Here is a 25,284-nt window from a genome sequence, read left to right on the forward strand (position 1 = left end):
TTTGGGGTAGGAAGTGGTAAATTGGATCCAATTGTTGGGCTTTACTACCAACCCTTCTGGGCCCCGAGTTCCACGTCCCAACTTGGCCAGGGGTTTGTGTGAACGCTCCCCGTGGGCTGACCCATAGGACTTGCTGCAGGTTATCATGTTATTCCAAACCCAACAGCCCAACTTCTGAATTGCCCACCCCCAAGTCCGTCTTCCTCTCCCCAGTTGCCTGAAAAACTCAAGAGCTGTTTATTAATATTTTATTGGTGACAAAACAGCTTAAAACAAATTGACCAAAAATCAAAAGTTACATGCCTTGGTGGGCGCTCCCTGAACACAAACTGGGCTAAGCGCCACCCTGAAGGCACAGAACAAAGTGAAAGCGGAGCTGAGGCAAAAGCATTCAACTGAAGGGACAGACAGGCAGGGGGCAGGACCTATCCTGGATGCCAGGCCATGGGATGCCCCTCCCGAGGCACAAGCCAGGTGGGGGCTGGGTCAGCAACAGCTGCAGGGGTCTGGGTCCCCAAGTGAGTGGGTGCTCGGGAGACAAATACTCCGACTGTGGTTTGCTAGGAGCTGGGGGGTAACTCTCCCAATTAACCACACCCAAAACCACATTGGGTGCTCCCTTCCCCATTAATTTGACATATCCCTGCAACCCCATCAGATCTGGCGTCTCTTAAATCTGCTATTTCTAGAACAGCCCCATCCCACTGCAGCACAGAGCCTTGCAGATAGAGGGGATCCAGCTGGGCAGCCTTTCTTGGGACAGGACCAGGGCCCTCTCGTGTGCATTTCTGCCAAGTCCATGTCGGATCCTGGGATAAGGGGAGCAGCCTCCAGCCAGGACTGCCGCCCCACCTGCCCTCCGGTCTCTCACTTCACGCACCAGGCCCTTGGCCACGCTGTGCGAACCTTCAGACAGGGCCCTCTTGTGGGCACTGGCGCCGCCCAGAAGCGGCTTTGCAGCTCAGAGTCCAGCCGAGCTCGTGGTGCCCTGCTTGCAGCAGGACGGTGCCAGAAGCTAGAACCTAAACGCTCCTCACGCTCTTGTTCGTATGGGTGCCGTCCCAATTTCTAGTTTTGTTGGCTTGTTAAAACTGCTTCTGGAAGCTTCTTACATTATCTCCCAGGTCCACTGCTAAAATTTCAGAGAAAAACTTAGGAATAAGTGTAGCTTTCAGTACTCCTTTAAAAGAATCTTTAAAAATAAAAAAGAAACAAAAATCCCAAACACCCTATTTCTTCAAACGAAACCCTTTTAGAACACGGGCGGCAGACGGCAAGGCTCACCGCACGTCACCCCATGGAGCCCGCTCTGCGCGAAGTGTGGAGTTTCTCCTGCTAAAACGTAGTCCCCTTTCGACAGAAGAAAACAAAAGAAAGAATAGAGGAAAGGGCTACTCTGAGCTGAGGGTCTTCCTCCCGCCCGCCCACTCCAGAGCCGTGTGCGCGGCCTGGGGCTGGGCCGCTGGGCGGCTGGCGGCGTCCGCACTCTCTCTGTCTCCTCGCCGTGGGGCCGGCAGTGGCGCGCGGCCTCGCTGCTCCTCTCCTCTCCTTCTCTCCTCTCCCTCGCTGCTCCTCTCCCCTCTCCTGTTGCTCACAGTGGTGCTTCAGTTTTAGCAGTGGAAAACAGGTATCCATTTATTTTTATTTTTTATTACCCAGAATAAGATGCTGATGCACTAAGCCACGTCGCTTAGCTTTTCTGCCGCCGCCTGCAAGAAAAGGAAAGAACGTCAGGGCCCTGGGGGCCAGACCTGGATTCCTGGACAGGACCTCAACAGCTGATCGGGATCCACCCCTCCGTGATGCCCGAGATGTGACAGCCTCAGTACCCACCCCACCCAAGCTGTTGGGGACACCAGACTCTCTCATCTGGAGCCCCATGGTGGTAGAGTGGGGACTTGGGGCCTTCCCACCTGGTCTCGTTCCTGTGTCCCATGCTTGCCTTCTAATACTGGGACAGCCCAGGGACCCCGCCATGCTGGTAGGCCCGCTCTCCCTGGTACGTGGAGTCCTGCGACAGCGCCACGTCAATCTGGGACTTGAACTCATCCCCGAGGTAACTGTCCTGTAAGACAAAGTGGGGGTGAGCCTGGTGGGGAAGCATGGACGTCAAACTCTCCCACTGCCACAGGTGGGCTGTCTGGACAAGGGTTAGGCCCACCTGGGACAGCTCGGGCTGTGACAGGCCCGGCTGGCTCATCTGTGAGGGCTGGCTCATGGAGACATAGCCCTGGGTCAGCGCGCCCTGCGAGAAGGGTTGTGAGACCACGTCTTGGCTGGCCTGGCTGCTGGGCAGAGTTGTCTGGCTTGGCCCTGGAAGCCCAAAGCGGTTCTTCTGGCGTCCCCCACGGCCAGTCTTGCCTTTTGGGGCACCCCGGCCTGGAACAGAGGAGGAGGATGAAAAGTAGGTGCTGTGCTTCAGACAATTCTGGACATCCTCTGGGAGGGGAAGGAGTGGCGAGGAGAAACACCTACCTGCAGCCGGGCCATTTGCCTGGCCAAAGTAGCCAGGTGGAGGCATGGGTGGCATGACCAGGTTGAAGGGAATTGGGATGTTCATGGCCGCCACATGGCTGGGGCCGGCGCTGATCATGCCGATCTGGTCGTGGGTCTGGAAGTACATGCTGGAGGGCCGGCCTGGGGACATAAAGCAGCAGGGTCAGGTGCCCACGTTGCACTCACATGAGCTAAGAAAGCCCCTACAGCCCCTGCAGTGGGGCATCTTTTATCAACTCTGCTCTACAACTAGAGGTGCTGCCTCACTCAGCATGTCTTGTCTACATCAAAGTGCCTGGGGGCCTACTTGAAACCCAACCCACACTCAGAATTAAAAGGCAAGAAGGAAATAAAGTCATTCCTTTGGCGAGTCTTGCACTCACACAACACCACTCCCAGTGATAAATGAGCAAGAAGTCTCAGTTCACTGCCTAGGGGATTCTGGGTCTGCCCCCATTTCCCATAGGCAAACCAGAGCTGCTCCAGGAACAAGACCCATCCTGGGGAATTCCTCAAATGTGAAGAGACCACTGTTGGGGAGGTAGGGAGGGGAGCATGAGGGAAGCTGCCAAGCAGGAAGGAAGATGTGGACATGGAAGTATGGCTCTTGGCCGTAGTAGAAGGAAGCCCAGATAACTTGGGATCACACTGCAGCCAACATGGAGGAGGGAGGCCCTGGGTGTTTAGGGAACACCCTCCGGTCTTGCCTCACCGCATGGGAAACAAGGTGGAGGTGGTAGGAGGTGGGAAGGATATGAGGTGAGGGCCTTCAGTCCACAGATACACTCAGATCACGTCAGGCTATAGGAACAATCACATGGAGGTGAGGAATCCCTGAGAGTGGGTTTTAGCCCAAGAAAGACTTATGTCACCTACCAGTGACCTGATGGCAGAGGAACACTGGCTAGGCCCTCTCTGGGAGGAAAGCTCTGCTGATTTAGGGCGAAGGGCACGATCAGGGCAGGGGGTGGGGCAGAAGGGCCCCTGCTGACTCACCCTGGCTGCTGCGGTCGTAGACTGACCCTGGGATGATGGCCTCCCGGGCGTCGTACATGGCGGTGGTCATGAAACGGGCACCCTGCAGAGGAGACACACCAATGAGGAATTTGCCGACCCCTCAACAAGAGCCACTGGGGACAAGAATGGTCCAGAGGACTGAGGCCTACTGGGCCGTCCAGTGCTGGGCTCTGGCTGCCTGCTTACCGGGTTGATGGTGTTGACCAGCTTCCGTGGCTTGCTGAACTGCATGAGGCTCTCCCGCAGGTTGTTCAGCGGCCCCTCCACCAGCACCTTCTGCTCCTTGTAGTAGTTGAGCAGGTGGTTCCACAGTGGCTGCTTGGACAGAGCCTTTGGGTTGCCAACAATGATGACCCCGTACCTGCATGTGGACAAGACAGGGTGAGCTCAGGGACCCACCAGCCATGGTGACCCCCACCCAAGGATGACAGCCACACTTGAATGTTGTGGGGGGCAGAAGGCAGATATCTGGATGACAGATTCCTGAGGGGACACTGCTGTGACCTGGAAAGGGAGGTACCATTGCAGGACGCGGCCAGTTCTAGGTGCTGGAGTGAGCAAGCATCCCAGCAAAACGTGCTCTGGTCTCAGTAATCAATCGTCTTACATCAAAAGAGTAACTTCCAGAAACAAAGAGCAGGTAGGACAAGAACTAGCCCTCCTCCAGGAAAGGTGCTGTAATCACATCTCAGGCAAGAGCCCTGCAGAGACACCGGCCAAGGTCCACAAAGAGCACGTGGCAGTGACTTGACTTGGGGATGGCTGCTCTTCCTCTCTGGTTAAAATCCTCTGGAGCCTGTGTGCCCCAGCCAACAATAGTGGATAGAAGATACATCTGGTTGAGACTTTTAGAGTACCAGATGCCAAGGGATAGTGCCCCTTCCCCTCCAAGAATGTAGACTCAAGAACCTTATTCCCACCCTGTGACTTTGCAGGCCTGGGGGGCCTTTGCGTTCTGTACCTTGCCCTCGTCAGGGCCACGTTGAGGCGCCGCGGGTCGTTGAGGAAGCCGATGCCCTGGTGCTCGTTGGCACGCACACAAGAGAGGATGATGAAGTCTTTCTCCCGCCCTTGGAATGCATCCACGCTGGCGATCTCCACCTCCTAACAGGACACAACCATCGGCTACCAGTATCCTAACCCCAGACAGACTCAAACGATCCAGGACAAGCCACCAAATAACACAGTGGGCCTGGGGTCCAAAGGACACAGAATGCTGCCCACAGACCTCCTATAGGCACAGCAAGGAGAGGCTTGTACCCCTCCCACCCCAGCTCCACGGTGCATTATTTCCACCTCAGCATCCTGCCCTGGCCTTTGCTGTGATATCTGAAACAGTCACCTGTTTCCCTCTTAATAAACACTCACTTGGCTCACCACAGAAAAGCTAATACCACCAAGGAGCAAACACCACCAATGGGTGGGTCACTGCACAGTGGCTCACAGGGGTCCCCAAATCCTGAAGCAGAACCTAGCCCAGGTCCTGCTGCAGGCATCCCAGCGGCCTACCTGGTAGAGCTTGGTGTGCAGAGAGCCACTGAATTGCATGTACTGCACCAGGTACGAGCGCTGGCCCTCGTAGGGCGTGATGATGCCGATCTGGTCCGGCTTGGCGCCTGCCTTCAAGAGTTTGGTTGTGATCTTCTCCACGTTGGCTGCTTCCGTCCTAGGAAACCACATCCTCAAGGATCTGTTCTAATCCCTCTTCCTTCAGAGCCCAAGGTCTGAGCTGGGGGTGCCAGCATGGGCACACACTCAGGGCTCAGAGCTCAAGGTGGGGATGCAGGTAAAGCAGGATGGGGTGAGGAGACTGGGGCGGTGGGGGGGCTGTGCTTGCTCACCTATTCAGGTAGGAGGTGCCAGAGCTGGCAATCTCTTCCTGGCCCTGGGTCACGTAGAAAAACATAGGCTTGTCTGGCTGGGGCCATTGGAAATCAAAGCCCTTCTTCACACGATCCGCTGTCGGGGGAGCAAGTCCACACGTCAGAGGTGCACCACAGGTGCCCATTTCATTGTGCTCTGGCTATGACAGCTGATGCCGGTCTAAGTGGGGAGGACCAGCTCTCACCTGCGGTGACACCGTTTTGCAACGAGCCCTCATAGAAGATGTTGGAGGGGAAGGCACTGAGTGCAGGGTGCATCCGGTACTGCACCTGCAGGCGGATGGGCCGGATGCCCAGCACCACAAGCCGCTCAAACAGGGACTGTGATAGGCCAGCCTTGGCTGCCTTCTTGCACATCACCACGGGGCCCAGCTGGCAGTGGTCTCCCACGAGGATCAACTGACAAGGGAGACAAAGTGAGTAGCTCATGCATGATCACTCCTCACAGGCCCTCCACAAGCAGTGGCTTCCAAGCCCTTTGCTCTACCCTGCTCAGCTAGAAACCCAAAACATTCCACTAACAAACCCACCTGGAGAAATTTCAAACTACAATGGCTCACCTGCTTGGCGCCGAGAACCACGGGCACCATGCACTCGGGCTCGGTGGCCTGTGTGCTCTCGTCAATGAGTATGGAGCGGAACTGCATCTTGGCCAGCCGAGGGTCACCTGCACCCACACACGTGCAGCAAATGACGTCCGCATTCTGAACAGAAAACAGAAGTGTCCCTCACTGCCCTCTGCTCACCTGCAGCTTCCAGGTCCCAATGAGGAGGGCAGCAAACTGAGGCTGGTAGCTAGGTCCTAGTCCTGTGGCTACTAGGGTACTCGAACTGCTGTTGTTACCAATGCTTCTCAATGCAGTGGGGAAAGCAGCTCCTAGGGCCCCTTTCCATAGTGGCACATGCCACTCCTGGTACAAGCAGATCCCATTGCCTGTAGGAGCTGCTACTAGAGCTTTGCTCTTTGAGAGAACATTCCAGATCCAACCTTAAGCCCTATCAGGCTCTCGTGGTCCCAGCAACAAACCACATCATCCAAGCAACAAGTCACCTCAAGTTGTTTGAAGACAGAATAAATGAAGAGTATTAAAGCCCTCCTCTCTAAACTGACCGAATGTGTCAACACGTACTTATGAGAAAGGTTTACAAGCATCATGATTTCACCCTCAAGGACTGTGTTTAAACATATCCTAATTTTAAATTCCTGCTCTAAATCCCAAACACAATCGGGGGTGTGGCGCCAGGGGACTCACCATGAGCAGCTCCCTCTCGGCAGTGCGCTTCAGGGCCCGGTACCGTTTCTCGTCAGCAGATGACAGCTCCCCAGTCTCATCCTTGAGCTGCTGCAGCTTCTGCAGCTCCGGCATGCTAGGAGCCATGGAGCCAGGAGTGAAGGTGTGGGCAGCTTCACAGTCCCCACCCCTGCAGGCCACCCACTCAGCCCACCGTCCACATACCTATCCATGTTCCTGATCTGATTGTGCAGTGCCAGGAAAGACACAGGTGAGTCGATGGCTTCACGACTCTTGGCACAGAGCCTCACCACCTTCAGCCCGGTCTGGTGGATCTTCTCTGTCAGCTGGTCCACAGCAATGTTGCTCGGAGCACACACCAGCACAGGCCTGCAAAACAAGTCGACAGTTCTGAGTTCAGACCTGGGATATCATGTCCCCACCCCATGGTGCAGGCCATGGCCTATTCCAGAGTCACTGAGACCCAGTGTACCTACAGACCCAGCTACCCATCCAGGGCCTGTACCTACCCATTGCCTTGTCGTGCCAGGTGGTAGACAATAGTGGCTGAGGTCACAGTCTTGCCAGTGCCTGGTGGCCCCTGGATCAGGCTCAAAGGTCTCTGCAGCACAGTCTTCACAGCATAAACCTTCAAACACATAAGATGTCAGGCAGGTGCCCGCCCCACAAGCTAATGAGGACAGGTCTTCTGTGGTGGGCACAGACCTGGGAGTGGTTGAGGTCGGGGAGCCCCTGGGCTGTGAAGCGCTTGGGCAGCTGGCATTTGATGATGACATCCTCCACCTCATGGCCTAGCAGTTTGTGGTAGATGTAACCGGACACAGAGGTCTCGTCCACTGCAAACGTCTTCAGCGCACTCTGCATCCTGGGAGGAGAGGCCCAAGTGAGCACACATGGCTGGGGCCCGGGAGGGGCCAGCCCACACCCAGAGGATGGGTGAGACGCACCTATCAAACGACGTTGATTTCCACACAAAGTCCACCTGGAAGTTGTGGGTCACCTCGACCGGGGCACCCACACTACTCCGCAGCTCGATTGCAATCTCGTCACCATAGTCTGTGTGCTTGAGTTAAGGGGGCAACCTCGGAAAGTGGACTTAGTTCTGTTCACCATGCATTCTGAGCTTCCTCTCTTGAATGAGTATGTGAGTCTCATGCTCAGCCTCTGAGTGCTAAGACTGTGCCTGGGGCTCTCAGCCTCCAGTCAACACTCTGGAGGTCATAGCTCAAGAATTATGAACCTGCATGCCAAACCTCATGTACTCATGAAAAAGGCAAGAGAGGAGGCTGTGGCCCCCCCCACAGCTGCCAGGCTCCCAAGGCACAAAGCAAGAACAGACCCATTCCTCCCCAGATAGATATCCCCACCTGCCTGCCCACCTCCTGTGCTCCCAGTGTGAAGGATACTATCAGGGACCTTGATGACGTGGCCAATTCCTTTCCACAGGGGTGCCAGGTCCCCCTTGTAGCGCAGACAGATCTCATCACCCTGCATGAGCCGCATATCTTAACGGGAAAAAGACAGTGAGAGGTCAGCACTTTCACCATGCTGTGGCCCCAGTCAAAGGGAAGGTGAAATTGAGGGCACTTTACAAGGAGAGGGGAATTTATGCTACTATGGTCCAAATATTTTAAAACTTAAAATCACCTCTTAACCAAATTATGACTAAATCCTCATTACCAGAGTCAGTCTTGGGCAAAGTGAAGTAGGCGATTCTCTTCTTGTTAAGGCCCAGGTCCCACCTGACCGTGATGTTATCTTGAGTCTGAGCACATGGAAAACAAGAGTTGTGTCAGCACCACACCCACACGCCTGTCACTCCCAGAGCAGTGCCCACCGAGGCCCTGAGGGAGTGCCAGAACCCGAACTGGACACTGGAGGGTGAGCGCACATTGGCAACTGGAACCCTGGGAGGAAAGGGGTTAGCAGCCCAGACGAGCCAGAACGACCCTGCTGTCCATGCTAGTAGGAGAGAGAAGGGAAGTGGGTAGTTAGGACACACTGGGCGTGGAGGGCCGTGTCCTAAAGGCAGTGTGCCACAGGGAGCAGGCATCCACGGGATGTGTATCTCTCACCAACCCATCACACGAAGGCAGAGGGGCTCCAGCTGACATTTCCCCTGGACACCCCCACCCATGCTCTGCCAACATCTCACCTGGGATTCTTTGAGCTTCTTGTCATAGTCAGCCTCCAGCTTGACCAGTGGCCCAAAGATATTCTGGTACTGGTAGGCGTCCTCATAACGCAGCAGCACGTGCTGAGGTTCCTCGTCTACCCCTGGCTTCTCCAGGTCCTCCAGAGTAGCTGATGGGTTCTCCTGCGGGAGAACATCGCATCACCCCCTCTGCTCTCATGATGCAGATATGGGCCACCAGGGAGAGAGTGCCAGGAGTGTGATGGCACAAGCTTTCAGCTAATGGTGCTTAGATTTATGTAGCAAGGGGAGTCCTGGTACCAGACATCTCCCCAGGCCTAGGCTCAGACTCCTGCCAGGCCACCGCTCTGATCCCACCAGCAGGGATATACAGGTGGGGGGTTCTTGCTTCTGGGGCCCAGAGAACCAACCGACATCCCTGCATCTGTGCCGAAGACAAGCACTTGGACTCTGCTATCCCTCTTTGCCCGCTCAGGAGACTGCAGAGAGTGGTCAAGAAAAAGTTTCCCTGACCCTTTTCTGACCTCGGGGAGGCACAGCATCCCTCAGTGTTCACTTTGCCTGATTAGGACAAGACAACACCTCAAATTCCAAATGGAAATAAATTTGCATTTACGATTTCTAATTAAATTGGTACCTCATTAATATTTCAAGTTTCTAGACTAGTTAGGAAGCTCTAGTGGTCTATTGCTAAGAAGCTGTGCTGCAATCCCAAAGGCAGTCCATGGGAAGAAGATAAGCAATCTCCTCCTATGCGATTTACTAAAAAACCTCTACAGAGGGTACGCTAGGAGTTGGTTCCGACTCAGCGGCACCCACACCAATACACTACTGGTTATCAAGACTTTTTTTTTATTCAGCCAGGCTGTGAGACTCAGACTCAACTGGGATTCATTCCACAGGGATGTGGTCCGTGGCCTGGGTGTCTAATTTCCTTGTACGTCAACCTCTCTAAGGATCCATTTTGAGATGGCTCTACAGTCCTCACCCGTCACACGCTGACAAGGACTTGGGGCACACTCAGACAGCCTGTGTGGTCTGCTGGGCCAGAGCCCTCAGCCTCTCCTCACCCTTCCTCCTGCCTTCCACCCACACTCAGCAGAGTAAGAAACACCTCAAATGCTCTAGTTTTCTTTTACCCAAAGATTCAGATCTTCTCTCGAATGCTCCATGACCTCATCTTCAGGATGGTCCCTCGAGGAGTCTCACCCTCCAGCTCCTCCCAGAACCTGACAGCCTACCTTCCAGAGCTCCTCCAGTTTATTGATCTGCTGTGCAGTGATCTGCCGTGCCCGCAGCTGCTCCTGCTCTGAGGGGATCTTCACCAGCCAGGAGAGGAAGCAGCGGTCCTGGATCAGTGGCTGCCACTGGGAGCTGTCCCAGTTGATGTCCTTCAGGCTGCTCTGGCTGGCACATGGCTGCCTGCGAGGGCCCAGGGAACAGGGGGTCAGCTGGGCGAAGTAGGGGTTGGCCTATGGGAGCCAGAGGCCCACCTCTCCTACTGAGCTGCATTTCACAGGGATCATCTCACCTCCCAGCTCTCAGCAGCGCACTTCCTGCCTCTACAATGCAACTCTTGAGCCCCACGGTCCAGCACGTCTACCCCACCCCACCCCAGGATGCCAGCTCACACCTGCACAGCAGCACCACGACCGAGTCCGCCTTGGCAGGGATAAAGCCGAGCAAGAAGACATTGCGGCAGCCGCAGTTGTAGCACTCGAGCACCGTCTCACCCAGTGGCCCATCCTTGTGCAGTGTCACCTCCTTGCACTTTGCCCTCACGAGGTGGTTGACGATGTGACTATAGCCAGAGGATACATGGTTACACTCTTGTTATGGCTTCCTCTGTGTCTAGGCTCTAGGGAGGCTCAAGGCCTGTTAGGTGTTTAGCTGGCATGTCCAGAGGCATACGCCTCCTCAGAATGGTCTGCCATCGAGTGCAAACACACCTAACTGTAACCCTTTCTAAGGGAACTAATTCTATGCCTCATACAGCTCCTGTGTTTCAAAAGCAAGATCATCGGGCCTGAGCCAACAACTGCTGAGGCCATAGCTGTTTCCTCCTCACTCTTTCCTGCTCTGCTCTGGTTACCTGTGAGGTCACTTCTTGAAGTCCTGCTCTGCTACTGGTAGGACACGTGATAACCCCACACACTGTAAACTCCAGGATAGTACAACGCAGGTGACTAGCCAGTCCTTCCTGAAGGACGGAACTTCTTCCTTGCTGGTCTACTACAAGGCTACTGATCCAAACCACAGGCTTGGCCAGCCCAAGTCACAGAGTCTCCTCTGCTCTAGCCAGTCACCTTGGGGATCCAGTCTTGTTCAAAACAAGCAGACTCCAGGATGAGGCCACCTTGGCACATCTACTGGACACCCCGTTCCTAAGCTTCTCCAGCTCATAGTCCCCTCATTCTTTCCCATACCTTCCTCCAGCTGCTTGCAGCTCCCCTAGAGCCTGAAGCCGCCTAGCACTGTTATAGGCTGGTGACCGAGTCACTAGTCCTCTGCTCACTGCTATCGACACAAGTGGAGGGTACTAGTTTGGGGTTTAATTTGATAGCTTTCCTGATGGAGGGGAAATGTATGTAAACACAGCAAAACCTCCATCACCTAGACTATTCTAGAAATGGGCACAAATATGTTTTGGTTGCCCTGAAGATGCTCTTCCCTCACATACTCTGAGGGCCCCAGAAGATCTTGTCCTTGCTGAAAACAGAGTTTATTTCCCTACCCTCAGTGACAGAGGACCTAGCCATTTCCTCACTCAGAATACCGCTCTGAGCACAACAGATTAACTCTTCCTTGTTCCTCTCAACAACAGAGGACCACGGCCCAGGTACTCCTGACCAGCCCCCAGGGAGCCTAGAGCTTAGTCTCAGAACCACATTCAGTTCCACATGACCTGGGGCCTGGCTGAAAAGGGCCTGAATGTGGCAGGCTGCCTCTCAGGAATGTCCTCCCAGACAGCGACACTGGCTTCACCATAATGAAGATGAGTGGGTGTGCCAGGAGCTCACTGCCCAGAAAAATACAAATAAAAATGGAGACCAAAAGTTAAGTCAACCCTCCTCGCATAATAAAAACAACCACAGAGACTAAATCAAGTTTGGTAAATGCATCAAGACATTCACACACCACCATCTGGTTTACATTAAGTCAGTCACTGAGGAGAAAGAGCCCAGGTCTCTGACTCTGGATTCTGACCCCACTCTGATGTCTCCCTAGCTTAAACATGGACTGGGCAGCTGGTACTGACCTGCCGGAGGTGTTCCCACGCCCGTTGCAGAACCACTTCTTGCTGGTGTTGCAGTAGACCACGCACGCAGGGTCATGGATCCCACAGTAACTGAGGGGGCAAACGCAGCAGAGCTGAGTACCTTCTGGTTCTAATTTGGCAGGATGTAAAATTCCTTCCTTTTACAACATTTTTAAGTTTTTCATTAAACACATACTCAAACTCAACCATCCCAATAACAAAATCAACTGCGTGAAATGCACAAGCTTTCCAAACTCAGAAATGTAGGGGAAACATGGGGTGCCATGAGGACACCACCCACAGGACCAGGCTGGATGTCCCCAAGTAGTTTAGACCATCTTCCTCTTGCTTGGCTCAGGAACTGGGATAGCCTGGTCCCAAAGCACTAAGCAATGGATGGTCACAACTGCCATCTCTGGCCAGCACCAACAGAGGGCACTGTGCTCCCAGGAGAGTGCTGGTTATTCCTTAGATTGTAAGTGGAACAGGCCCCTGGGAGAGAACACCCCTCACACCCCTTTTTCCTAAAAACCAACCCCTGTCTCCTGCACAGGCACTGGAGGCAGGGTCAGCTTTAGAAAGGGTTAAGACCAACTGGAGATGGAATCAGCTTCCTGTCCCTTCTGCCAAGGCGGAGAAGAGGAGGAGGGGGGTGTGTGTGTGTGTGTGAGAGAGAGAGAGAGAGAGAGGAGGAGGGGGAAAGAAGCAAGAGGAAGAAGTAAAAAGAAAAAGGAAGGTGTGTGTGAGAGAGAGAGAGAGAGAGAGAGGGGAGGGGAGGGGAGGGTGTGTGTGTTTGTTTTTCTCTCTCTTATTCTCAGGCAGAACTTTATTACCTGCCTTATCACTAAGATAAGGTACTATGTACAGGGCAGGAGGACAAATCTTAGTGTGAAGCATGTGCACTGTGAAAGGGCCAGAACAGAGTAGGAGCCTCCACAAGGCTCTATCTAAGTGCTGGGGGCCAAACCTGAAGTCTGGCTCCTCCAGGCCTAAGTAGCCTAAGGAGGTGCCCTGAGCCAAGTTCTGCCTCAGTTTCCTTACCTGGGTTTAACAAAAAACCATCCAGTGTGAGAATGAAACTTGCTTGCCAAATTTAGTCAAAAGGATGGCATAGTCACAAACTAGTCCACTTTTTCTGGAATCTTGACCATATCAGAGGTGGAACTTCCTTTACGGACAATCTCTGCCTAACACATCTAGGATCACCAAACAGATGATACTTTTTGGGGAGCAAGGGGGCCCAGGAAGGTGGGGATGCCTCGCTATCATCTGTGACTGTCCGTGGAGTGCAGCAGACCCATTTCTCACCCAGTATTAGAAATATGTGTGTGCCACAGCCCAGGTACCTTCTTACCCCCAAGGACACCTATTCCCCAAGTACGGTCCACGGACTACCTCAGGGCATGTAGCTGGCCTCAGGCAGGGCTCACCCAGTCCAAGACAGCCGGCTTACCTGCAGGCATGGACCGGGAGGTCCTTGGTATAGTAGGTGTCCTCCTCATCCTCCTCAAAGTTCAGTTCAGCTAGCAGCTGGCTAGTCTTGGCTACACTGTCATCCACAGCCCCATTCTGCAGAATGCTCTCCGGTCCACCCACCTGTAACAACAGGAGGCATTATTAAGTCAGGATGTGGATGAGAACTCAGCATCACACAGCCTTCCCCACCAAGGTGTGCCTCTCCTGGGAGCTCAGGCGGCTTCTTGCCTCAAAAGCCTCAACTGGTTTACCATGCTCTTCCAGCAGCTGCCGCCAGTCAGCCAAGGAGCACAGGTGCCTGGCAGGGCTAACTCCAACCTGCACCTTCACGCTGACTGCAGGGCTGTGTGTCATAGTCATGGCCCAAAGATGGGAGGGAAATGCTTTGCTTCCACAACACACCCAAACATTCCACCTGTAACCTTGGGGATGTGTGGCACCTGTTAGATTCGATGCTAGGTGCCTACATAGGCCACATATGCCACTTTAACACTTTGTGCAGGAAGGCAATAGCCAGGAAAACTGCAAGAAGACTATGTGCCAGGCTTAACTGTCATAATCACTGCTCATCACTCAACCCTTTGCTGTTGGGGTTGCCCCAATGTGCCCGGCACAGTGACAGATGCTAGCCCCAGGCACCATAGAGCATGAGGAAGGTGAGGGTAAGAGAAGGGCACAAATACAGGCTGTGGTTGGGTCAAGGATGGTATCTACATAGAAATGGTTGCACTTCAGCCCACTGAGTACCCCTCACTGATGCCAGCCAGGGTGGGGGCAGGAGTGTGGGTGTGCACACGCACGTTCTCTTAAGCACAGACTTGCACTAGCCAACTCTGCACTGGGTTGTAGTTTCCACCCTCTGAGCGGCTTTAACACAAACAGTAATTTAGAAATCCATTTGACTTTAGGAGCTGTAATGAGTGACAATGAAAACACTGGGGACAGTGCCTAGCACATGAAAGGTCTGTAGTATGCTGGTGACACGGCAGTAGGCAGAGTAGGAGGGCCCCTTTCTACATCCCTGCTCCTCACAATGGATGTCCAGACACGGCCCTCTCCCCACCTGTTACCAACAAGTGGGTCTTCCCTGCTTTCCATGCCCTCCATACTACGGCATGTGCTGGGAGTTCCCAAGCCCTCTGGGTGTTTCCCAAAAGTCTACCAGCTCCACACCCTCTAAGTGTACCTGGGAACTCTATAGATGCTCCCCACAATAAGAGCACCCACACCAGTAGTCACACAGATATTCTGTCTAAACCCATCAGGCCCTGTGATTCACCATCCTTGGCCTTTTGACGCAACCAGGGCTCCCCCAGGCCAGAGCCTATACACAGCCCAGGGGCCTCCATGAAACTGGCACACATCTCTCCCTGACACAAATACTTGGATATGGGGCTGACTCTGTCATTTATTTTACCACATAACTTTTTTTTTAAAGTGTGTGCAAACAACAAATGCTGACAAGGTTGTGGAGAAACTAGAACCCTTATTCAATGTTGGTGGGAGTGTAAAATGGTGCAACCACTTTGGAAGACAATTTGGTGCTTTCTCAAAAAGTTGCAAATAGAGATACCATTTGACCCAGCAATTCCACTACTGGGAATACACCTAAAGAGAACATAACTGCCACTCAAGTAGAAATATGCACACCCATGTTTACTGCTGCTTTGTTCACAATAGCAAAGAGTTGGAAATAACCCAAGTGCCTACCAACAAATGAATAGACAGAGCAGCTGCACTGAAAACAAGGAGATCATGAAATATTATACAAAATGGGTGACCCTGGAGGACATTATGCTGAGTGAAATATCTCAGTCACAAAAGGACAAATACTGCATAGGGCCACTGTTGTAAAACGGAACTGACTTCGGGGTTGGGGGACAAGAGGGGATAGATAATATACACGGCATTGAAACAGAAGAGGGAGAGAACTATTTAAAAGGAATATGTGATTAAGTATTACTTCCACAACAAAATTCCAGAGGGAAAAAAGTGCATAGTAAAGTGGACTGTGGACTTACAATAACTTATTGTTACTGTATTAACAATAAAATAATTTTTGTGAACTGGGGGGAGGAACAGGCAGGAAAATGTAAAAAAAAAAACCAAAACGCCAACAAGAACCGAACCAAACAACAAACAAAAAAAAGGTGTGACTTCTGAAACTATTGCTCTAAGTGTTAAGACTTAGTAAAAAAATATTCCCTTATGTCTTCTTAGAATGATTAGTGAAAAGCACCTGCTACAAGTTTTATGCTCTTAAAAAGTATTCTGACAACAGTAACTCAAAGATTAGACAGGCTGCTTAGAGGGCAGTAAATTACTGTTAATGATGAAACAACTCAGAAAAGGAGGTATCAATGGTTGCACAACTACAAGAATAATTCATGCCATTAAATAATAGACATAAAAAGTACTCATTTGGTGTATATTTTGCTTTGCATATTCTCAACGACAAAATAAATCAAACATAGGTGGTAGCTGTTATTGTTAAAACAACAAGTGGTGCTGTCGAGCTGGAACCGACTCATAGCTGACCCTTGAGTGGGTTTTCAGAGGCTGTAAAATCATACAGGAGGAGACTGCTCATCTTTCTCATGCGGAGGAGCTGGTGGATTTGAACGCCCTACCTTTCTTTGAATTGGCAGCTAAACTTAACCACTAGGTCACCAGAATTCCCTTCTCAACAACAAAATAAATAAAATACAGATAGAAAAGATGAGAGAAAGAGAAAAAAGGAGTATGAGAGAAGGAGCTTGCCTGTGGGTATAGTAACTACCTGGAGAGAATGCCAATCTAGGGACAGCTTGGGGGATGAGGTCCACAGCTCCCCTCCCCAGGAGACTACTCAGTCACACTCAAAGAACCATGCCGAGAACCACGGCGGGGGGGACGGGACGATGGGGACGACGACGACACGGACATTTCCTCAGCTGTTCTAGTAACACGGTCTTTTTAATCAATTGCTATGCATCTGAGAGTTGGACAATGACTAAGGATGATAGAAGAATCACTGAAGCCTTTGAGTTGTGGTGCTGGAGAGAGTATGTAATATTCCATGGATTGTCAATAGAACAAGGTATGTCTTGGAGAAAGCACAGAGTGAAGCTTCATCTCTCATGTTTTGGGCATGTTGTTAGGAGACTTCTCCTTGGAAAGGGACATCATGCTGGGAATGGTGGAAGGCAGCCCAGTGAAAGAGAGCAAAGTCCTCATGTAATGACTTCAGCAATGGGCTCAAGTATGTTAGGGATGATGACGGTAGAGGACAAGGTTTAGATCTGTTGTTCTTAGGGTTGCTGTGAATCTTTACTTGATGGCACCTAACAATAACCATCACTGACTTTTCTCAACCAAAACTCAGCAAACCACCATGTGGGGTCCGTGATGTCTTTCCTCTCCTCTGATAATCGGTGAGTTTGACCTATGTGAAGCTTCAATGTTCAAACACTCTGACAGAGGAGGGTGACCATTTACGATTCCAGCTGGCAACACCATGGGCCTGGCCTTCATGTCTGACACTTGCCGAGTGTGGAGTGACCTGAAATGTCTTGGCAAGGGATTGCTGAAAACTTCTGGGAGGACTGAGGTGCACAGGGGCCTCCTGGAAGGTAAGGGAGAACAATGGGTGATGGTGGCAGGGCCCTCTCCAGTGAAGACCTTAACTAGGAGCTCTTCCATTCGCTTTGTGCACGGATTAGGGAGTCCCTTTTCGTTTCAGGCCCCATAAGCACCCCTTTTCAAATTGTCAGCTTTTAAAAGCCCTCGCTGCCATCTCTGGCCTCTGGATCAAGCTCTGAATGGGGCTCAATCCTGGAGACATAACACCTCAAGGGACAGCTGAGGTGGGGGCTGGGGTTGGTCAAAAGCTTGGACCTCAAACAAGGCAACACTTGCCCGACAGTGGAAAGAGCAGAGCCACGTGTCAGATGATCCTGAAAATCCACACCAAGCTGGTGTGGTTTGTTTTTTTGAAATAAAATTTTAATTGTGATTTTTTTTTTTTTGGTACCATAATGCTGCCCTCCCCCACCCCCTCTTTAATTGTGATTTTAATGAACACAAGAGTTGTTGGACTTTCACTCATTGTTGAATGTTTTCCTCATTCAATTTTTTCTTTCTTTCATCTTTTCCAGTGCAACGGTCATTATCTATCCACTCTTATCCTATTCTCCTTCCAACCTTCCCTGTCTGACCTGCTTTAAAAAAAAGTGTTCTGCAGTATTTGTCCTTTTGTGATTGAGGTATTTCACTCAGCATAAAGTCCTCTATCCATTTGTTGATGGGTACTTAGGTTATTTCCAACTCTTTGCTATTGTGAACAAAGCAGCAGTAAACATAGGCGTGTATGTATGTATCTGCTTGAGCGGCAGTTCTGGTATCTTTAGGGTATACTCCCAGTAGTGGAATTGCTGGGTCAAATGGTATTTATATCTCTAACATTTTGAGAAAGCATCAAACTATCTACCATAGTGGCTACACCATTTTACTTTCCCACCAGCAGTGAATAAGGGTTCTAATCTCTCCACAATCTCACTAGCATTTATTGTATGCTTTTCTGTTGAACTTTGCTATTGTTACTCAGGTGAGATGATATCTCTTAATTGTTTTGATTTGCTTTCTCTGATAGCTAGGGATTTTGAACATTTCTTCATGTGTTTGTCTATCACCTGAATGTCTTCTTTGCTGAAGCATCTATTCATATTCTTTGCCCATTTTGTGACTGGGCTGTTAACCTTTTTCTTGTTGAGTTGCTGGAGCATTCTATAAATTTTAGGTATGAGAGTTCCTTATTAAACATGTCATTACAAAGTATTTTTTTTCTCAATCTGTGACTTTTCATCTTGTTTGAAAAGTTTCTTGATGTGCATAGGGATTTGATTCTTAGAAGGTCTCATTCATGTATTTTGTTTTCTCCTAGTTGTAGGGTTTTTATTATCCTTGGGAGACTGTTCATACTGTGGATATGGGCTTCTAGAGTTCTTCCAAGCTTTTCTCTAATGAAATTTATAGTCTTTGGTTTTACTTCTAGGTCCCTGATGCACCTTGAGTTGGTTTTTGTATATGGTGTGAGGTGGGCATCTTGCTTGAGTTTTCTACAGATGGTTTTCCATTTGTTAAAAGGGCTGTTATTTCTCCACTTAACTGATTTTGTCTCCTTGTCAAAAATCATTTGAGCATAGGTAGATAGCAGGCTGTTTTCTGAGGTCAAAACAAAGTTGTTACCCATGGAGATTCCAACCAGTGGGAGGGGAGGGATGACCGAGAAAAAAGAGAGTTCACTGACTCCATATAGGTTAAAAAAACTTACCAAAATGATCCACAATAAGGACTGAGACTGCTCGCTGATGGCCTCTGTCCATCCTGAGAGTCGTACGTTGGGAGTTCTAGGACTGATAGAGTGACTGACAGCATGTTCTAACCAGACCAGGATGTCTGCCTTAATGCCAGCATAGCCCCAAGCAGTACCCATATGGCCTGGCAGCTATGAAGTCAAACAAGTTGTTGGAACCACTACCAATCTATTGACTGAGCAACTAAGGTCAATGAAGGCCATCAGGCCTCACACCAACAAGGTCTTGAGACCTGTTGGTGGCTGTCAGGTGACAACCACAATCCACCCCTTTATGATTCAAGTTGCTGGGAGAGTGACCAGGGCTGACAAGATCCCTCAGCAAAACCCTGGGTCTTTACTACTCATGATTCTGCACTGTCATTCCCATCTCCCCATCTTCCTCCAAAGACTCCCTCAAGTTTGTCCCTTGCTCCCCCACCATGATTATTCCTCTAATGTTATTGCCTAGTTCAAGAGTCCACAGCCTTTGCTCCTGGTAAAGAGGTGAGGGCCCAATGGGCAGATTTTTTTCAGCCCTGCTCATCCTGGAAAGCCAGGAGTGCAGGCTAGCGCAGCACAAATTCCAGAGGTCAGACTCAGCTCCAGTCTCAGAAACCAACCCCAGGCCTGGCACACAGGGGTTAGGTGGCCATGATGAATTAAGAATTAAGGTGTTCTATCTACGTGGGCTGACATTCCAGCTACTTGCACCAGGCAGTGAAAGGATCTCAATATGCTCTGGACAGAGGAAGCAAGTGAGGTATCCCATCAATACTGTCCTTTAGCACACTCAAGACCCAGAAAACGCCTGGTAACTACTGAAGGGAAAACTGCACGATATTAAACCAAAAATAGATCTAACACATGGACTAACGTTAATACTTACATCATTATATTAACATTTGTGTTAACTCTTCCTCTCATCACACAATGGCTCAAATCCTTCCTCTTCCTCCTCACTACAGAATCCCAGCAGTTTGGAAACAACCCCAGGAACCTCAGTAAGGGGACAAAAGTGCTGAGCAAACAGACTCCCAAGAGGGACTGCAAGGCTACCGGCATTTCATCTCACATTTTCTTAAGACGCACTTAAGTCAGCTGTGCTGGATGCTCTGAGCCAGCGTGGAAAACGCCGCTCACATGGCCAGCTCACCACTGCTGGGCACCAGACCACGCTAAGCCCACTCCTAGTGGAGAGGTGGGGTTGGGGGTGGGAACATTCTAGCCCTGCTCACTCTGGAAGGTCAGGAGTGCAGAAAGGCTGAACACACATTCTGAGGGTGGCCAGGATCATGGCCCTGGGCAGAGATCCACTGTAGCTCAGGATGTGGACAGGAGAGGTGCTGCCTTTCCTAAGAGAAACAGCCCTCTTAATTACAATGGAACTGAGCATGGGACACCCATAGCAGTCAAGTGTTGTTTTGCAAAGGGTAGAGGGACATGGCCAGCCATCCCTAGTCCAGGCAACAGGACAAACCATGACACCCTGCATCTCAGCAACAGAAGGTATAGACAGCCGTGCGCCTATCTCCAAGTATGTCCTCACCCACAGACCTCTCCCAGCAGGTGCCCATCCTTTCTCACCCACTCTGATGTCCCAGGTGGAAGTACACCACAAGGTGATAGCACCAAGTTCTGGTCCTCACAGATGCTCCCATGTCGCTCAGGCAAATACCTGGGTGTGGGACTTTTAGGTCCAGGCAGGTGCATGGCTGCCTAAGAAAACATTCACAGTCCTGCCACCAACCTACGTGTTCTATGCATCTCCTTTGGGATGCCCTAATAGTAAAACACCGAAGTTGAACAGAAAGGCCCGACACGTGTGCCTAGTACAGTGGTTTTATTTTTGACAGGTATGTTGTTAAAGTTGACACATGACAGAGCACACTAACAACCAATAAATCACAATCAAGACACTAAACTTGTATATCACCCCAAAGTCTCCTCCTGGCCTTCCTCACTTTAATTTTCAATAAATGGAATCAAAGGGAATACACTCATTATAAACACACATGTTGTTTCTTTGTGGTGTGATCACTCAAAAACTCTTGTGCTGTTCTGTGTATCCTCTTTTTCAGTTGGGTAGTGTGTCAAAGGCCCAGATTTTCAGAACTCCCTCGTTTGTAGACAACAATCAAGAGGAAATGTCTGATCAAGTGGGTAGAAAGGTCTGTGAGAGGAGCAACTACACAAAGGACTGCAAAGTTCTTTTTTATTTTTTTTTATTTAATTTCTTTATTTTTCATTTCAATGAACATCTACAGAGATTTTGGAATTCCATTCATTCACTGTTGCACCCCTCTCCCCGTCCCCCCACCCTCCACCCCCCGCAAAGTTCTCTCTTAAACCTTGCAGGGGGTGGGCCAGGAAGAGTCACTCAGAAAAGAATCCTTTCCCTTCTCCATTTTAAGACACCTGGCAGAGCTGTCTGTACTTTTCAACTCCAAAGTCTCAGGGGCTTTGATAAATATCAGTTTCATTTTAAAAACAAGAAAATGTGTGTTACTTGAACCAACCTGAAAGTTCAGCTGGAATCACCTTTGGCATCATAGCTAGCACACACCTCCTGTCTCGGACCAGCTTTAAAATAAAATAAACTAAAAAAAAGTGCTATAGACAAGACAGATGTCAAAAGTGACTGCATACTGGAAAGCAGCTTCAACAGTTAAACACAGAGCCACCACAATTCTGCTCCCAGGAATTAACCCACCAAAAAAGGAAAATGCAAATCCATACAAAGACATGCATATCCACAGCAGCACTATTCACAAGAGCTAAAAGGTGGAAAACTCAAGCATTCGTCAGATGAATTATTAAACAGTTTGCCCCAACCACACAATGGAGTATCATTCAATCATAAAAAAGAATGAAGTTGTAATGCCTGTTACAATACAGATGAATCTTCAAAGAGATATTCTCAGTGAAATAACCTAGACACAAAAGACCAGTATCTGACTCCATTTACATGCAATGTCTGTCTAGATCAAGCAAAACCAGAGAAAAAAAGATTAGAAGTTGTCAGGGGTTATAGGGAAGGGGAATGGAGAGTATCTGCTCATGAGTAGGGGGTTTCCTTTGGGGAAAATAAACTAAAATTGATTGCAGCTGCACAACTGTGGATGCAAAGGTCTGTGAATGAACCAAAAGGCACCAAATTGTACACTTTAAAGGGGCAAACTGCATGATATGTGAATAATCAAAAGTTGAAGAGTTGCCTTTCCAAGCAATTTTGGAAGTCACATAGTTCCACAGACGACTTGTATCATCACTCTCTTGCCCCCAAATGCAGGCTGTTCTCCAGAAGCCCAAACTGAAGTCCCACCCCTTTCCCAAAGACAAACAAAAAGTCAGATCACAGGTGGGTGGGGACACATTTGCAATGAAATAAAAGTGATTATGTCATCAAGGTTAATTAAATGTCACAAAAGAAAAAAGTTTTCATGTCAACAGAACACCTTCAAGCTCAGCTGCAGTGTTTATCTCTGGCAGAGTGTTTTAAAGCTCTCATTTCACACAGCTCAGTGCTCAGGTGCATGAAAAGAAATAGACTACTTCAATTTAAGACACGCCTAACACAAAAGGAACTCCCAGAGTTCCTTTTGGGAGTTTGAGGCAATCGAGTTTGCTGTTTCCTATCAGCCTGTGTTAAAAAGGGATTTGAAGTAAAACTACTGTCTTTCACAGTCACTGGGGGGGGCCTCTAGGGCGACACATTAAGCTCTTTATCTGGCCTGCTGAGGACCAAGGCAGCAGACAAAGCTAGCACTCTACCTGGCTCATACTTGAGTTTAGACTCCTGAAAACCTGAAAAGTAACAACTCTACCTACTTCCACCACTTTTCAGCTTCAGAAATTGAGGTTCCCACTCAATTCTCCAGGCAAACCTCCTACCAACTTGCCTCTATGATGGAACATAAAACAAAGTGAAAAACACAAATTTTTGCACACCTGTTCTCGCCAAAGCCCCTCCCATCAAACCTATTTTAAGGACTCTGGGGTTAGCATGAGTCAAATATGTTCAGCTGCTCCTGGGAGCTAAAAGAAAGCCCAAGTGGGTGGTCTACCCACGGAGTGACTCACTGACTAGAATAGGAGCCCCCCCCCCCTCCTTTGAGTTGAGCACACGGTGGCTCCCCAAGGCCCAGCTGTCCATCCTTGCCAAGTGAGCACCTGACAAAGGTTAAGACTTGAACCCTTCTCTGGCTGTGAGAATCAGGAAAAAACCTGAAGGGGGCTGTGAGAATAGGTGCATGCTGGTGAAGGGGAGGGATGGAGCTGAAGATGAGGATGGTGAAGGTGGCATTCCCAAGACTTCAGTCCACCCAGCCTTCCAGGCCAGTACCTACACCTGGTACTGCTCACAATCCAAAGGCAAAACGTCAAAGTGCCCTTCGTTAAAACACATCGCTAAAGAGAAAAAAAAAGTTTCCAATAGGACAGGCCCACTGAAATAAAATGGACAACGCTACTCTCCTGCAGAAGGAAAACTCGAACCCAACTTTTCCACGGCAGGCCTGTGAAGTTATGTAACAGGTCGGTTTCAGCAACAGGCAACGCAAGAAGGAAAAACAAAACTGCAACCGGCCTCTTGAATAATCTTAACAGCAAACAAGCACGGTGCTTTCAATCAGAGGCAAAAATGCCTTTTCTACTCCAGGGAACCCCACAGTCAGTGTCCAGGGCTGGGGAAATGTGAACCTGCAGCTTGGTGGGTGGGAAGAGAGGGTGTCTGTCCAGGTGCTGGTGGCCACAGGTAGGGGGAGGGCGGCCAACTGGCGAGGCGGTAACTGGGGAGATTCACCCCAGAGCTGTTCGGAAGGAGAAAGTCGGGTAGGTTGGAGAACATACAGAGCACGCCAAAGGGAACTCACGCACAAGGCGGGTGGGACCCCGAGGCAGGTCACCCCAGATCCACCCGAAGGAGCAAGTTAGTGCAGAGCCATTCAGAGGAGCCCAGAACAGGCTGGAAGTGGGGGATCCGCCGAGGAGGGCCAGGACAAGTTCGAGGGGCGCACTAGGACAAGTCTCCCCTAGACCTGTCCAGAGTGCGGACTCGGGGCAAGTCAGGGGGTGCCCAGGCAGGGGGGAGGGTGTCCTCGGGAAGCACGGGGCCCGGGACAGTCCACCTCGGGCCGGGCCGGGAGATTATCAGGGAAAGTCCGGAGAGAAAAACCCAAGGTCTATCCGAGTGGACGCACGGCCGGAGACCCAGACCGGTTCACGGAGAAGGGGGAGGAGAACGGCGGAAGAATTCTGGCCACGTCGGTGACCCCAGGCCCGTTCAGAGCAGGGAGCTGGGGAAGACCGTGAGGTCGGAGAGGGGCAGGGCGCCGGGGCCACGGCTGCCCGCTTCCGGCCCGCCATGCGCCGCTTACCTGCGCGTCGAGTTGTCCGGCCGCAGCGCCTGCGCCGCCCGGGCCTCCAGCGCCGCCCGCCCCGGGTCCTCCGGGGCCGCCCGGGGGTGTCTGAGTCTGGCTGGGGAGGGTAAAGTCGGTGAACTCGAACTCAGAGCCTTGTGTGTCGGCGCCCAGCAGCTCGGCCTCCTCTGTGTCCAGAAAGGTGAGCGTCTGCGAGCTGGGCCCGTACGCCTCCACGCTCATGGCGCCTCCGGAGCCGCGGGCCTGGCCGCTCCGCCCGCACTCGAGCCCGCTGCCGCGCCGAAGCTTAGGCCGCAGGCCTCAGGCTCCTTCAACGCCGCGCCCCGCTGTGGAACGAACCAACCGCTGCCGAGAGCTGGGCCGAGAGCCGCCGCCGCGCCGCTTTGCCGCCGCCGCCGCCTCCGCCGCTCGAGCCCGGCAGGAACCGCCACCGCCGCCAAGTGCGCGTGTGCGAGCCCGACGCCGGCGCAAGCGCGCGTGCACCTCGCAGACGCCGCCAACCGCGCCCGACGCCCGGAACCGAACGGAAATACGCGACGGGTATTGCGCATGCGTCAGGGGCGGGGCTTTCAACTGCCATCTCTGTGGCCGAGGAGGAGTGGGGTCCGCCCCCACCTGCTGGGCGAGTGCGCTGCTGCCGAATGTCGCTGCATAGATGGGCTCCCGTGCCGGACACGATCGAGGTCTCCCCACGGTCAGGAAAAGCTCCTTAACCTCAGCATTCTCATCTGTAAATTGGGGGCATGGACTGCGAAGGGGGCTCCCGATTGAAAGGGTGCCTAGTTCACACAGCTTTTAGCACGGGACTTGGCCCACGGAAAGGTTGTCTGTAGGTGCTGCAGAAGGCTCCCTTACACTTGTAATCCCTTTGTTTTTGTGATGTGCTGTAGAGTCAGACCCGACTCATAGCTGATCCACCAGCGGGTTTTCAGAGACTTTAAATCTCACTTTCCTATCTTTCTCCCTTGGAGCAACTGGTGGTTTTGAATCACGTTCCTCAGGATTGCAACTGATTTTAGGCGACCAGAGCTC

The 25,284-nt window shown here is 51.2% G+C and overlaps 1 protein-coding gene across 1 annotated transcript; it reads right to left on the minus strand.

Annotated features, from left to right (window-relative positions):
• Positions 1-1,945: 1,945 nt before the first annotated feature.
• On the minus strand, positions 1,946-24,474 carry UPF1 (UPF1 regulator of nonsense transcripts homolog (yeast)). Its single transcript, XM_006885872.1, has 23 exons — positions 24,250-24,474; positions 13,517-13,659; positions 12,064-12,153; positions 10,438-10,605; positions 10,046-10,226; positions 8,805-8,966; positions 8,330-8,414; positions 8,056-8,154; positions 7,597-7,705; positions 7,355-7,514; positions 7,159-7,277; positions 6,854-7,018; positions 6,650-6,764; positions 5,957-6,100; positions 5,582-5,795; positions 5,355-5,472; positions 5,023-5,179; positions 4,475-4,617; positions 3,700-3,874; positions 3,493-3,574; positions 2,476-2,637; positions 2,162-2,379; positions 1,946-2,065 (listed from the first exon to the last, which is right to left on the minus strand). The coding sequence occupies exons 1-23, from the start codon at positions 24,472-24,474 to the stop codon at positions 1,946-1,948; spliced, it is 3,354 nt and encodes a 1,117-aa protein (XP_006885934.1).
• Between the last annotated feature and the right edge of the window lie 810 nt (positions 24,475-25,284).

The sequence above is a fragment of the Elephantulus edwardii genome, unplaced genomic scaffold, assembly GCF_000299155.1.
Source record: "Elephantulus edwardii isolate Elephantulus edwardi_28Jun2011 unplaced genomic scaffold, EleEdw1.0 scaffold00045, whole genome shotgun sequence".
NCBI classification, from domain to species: domain Eukaryota; kingdom Metazoa; phylum Chordata; class Mammalia; order Macroscelidea; family Macroscelididae; genus Elephantulus; species Elephantulus edwardii.

Coding starts and splice junctions, on each gene's coding strand:
- UPF1 (XM_006885872.1), bottom strand. CDS start 24,474: ATGAGCGTGGAGGCGTACGGGCCCAGCTCGCAGACGCTCACCTTTCTG. Junction 8,967..10,045: donor AACTGGAGGAGCTCTGGAAG/GTAGGCTGTCAG, acceptor GTTCTCCCGCAG/GAGAACCCATCAGCTACTCT. Junction 7,278..7,354: donor CCGACCTCAACCACTCCCAG/GTCTGTGCCCAC, acceptor ATGTGTTTGAAG/GTTTATGCTGTGAAGACTGT.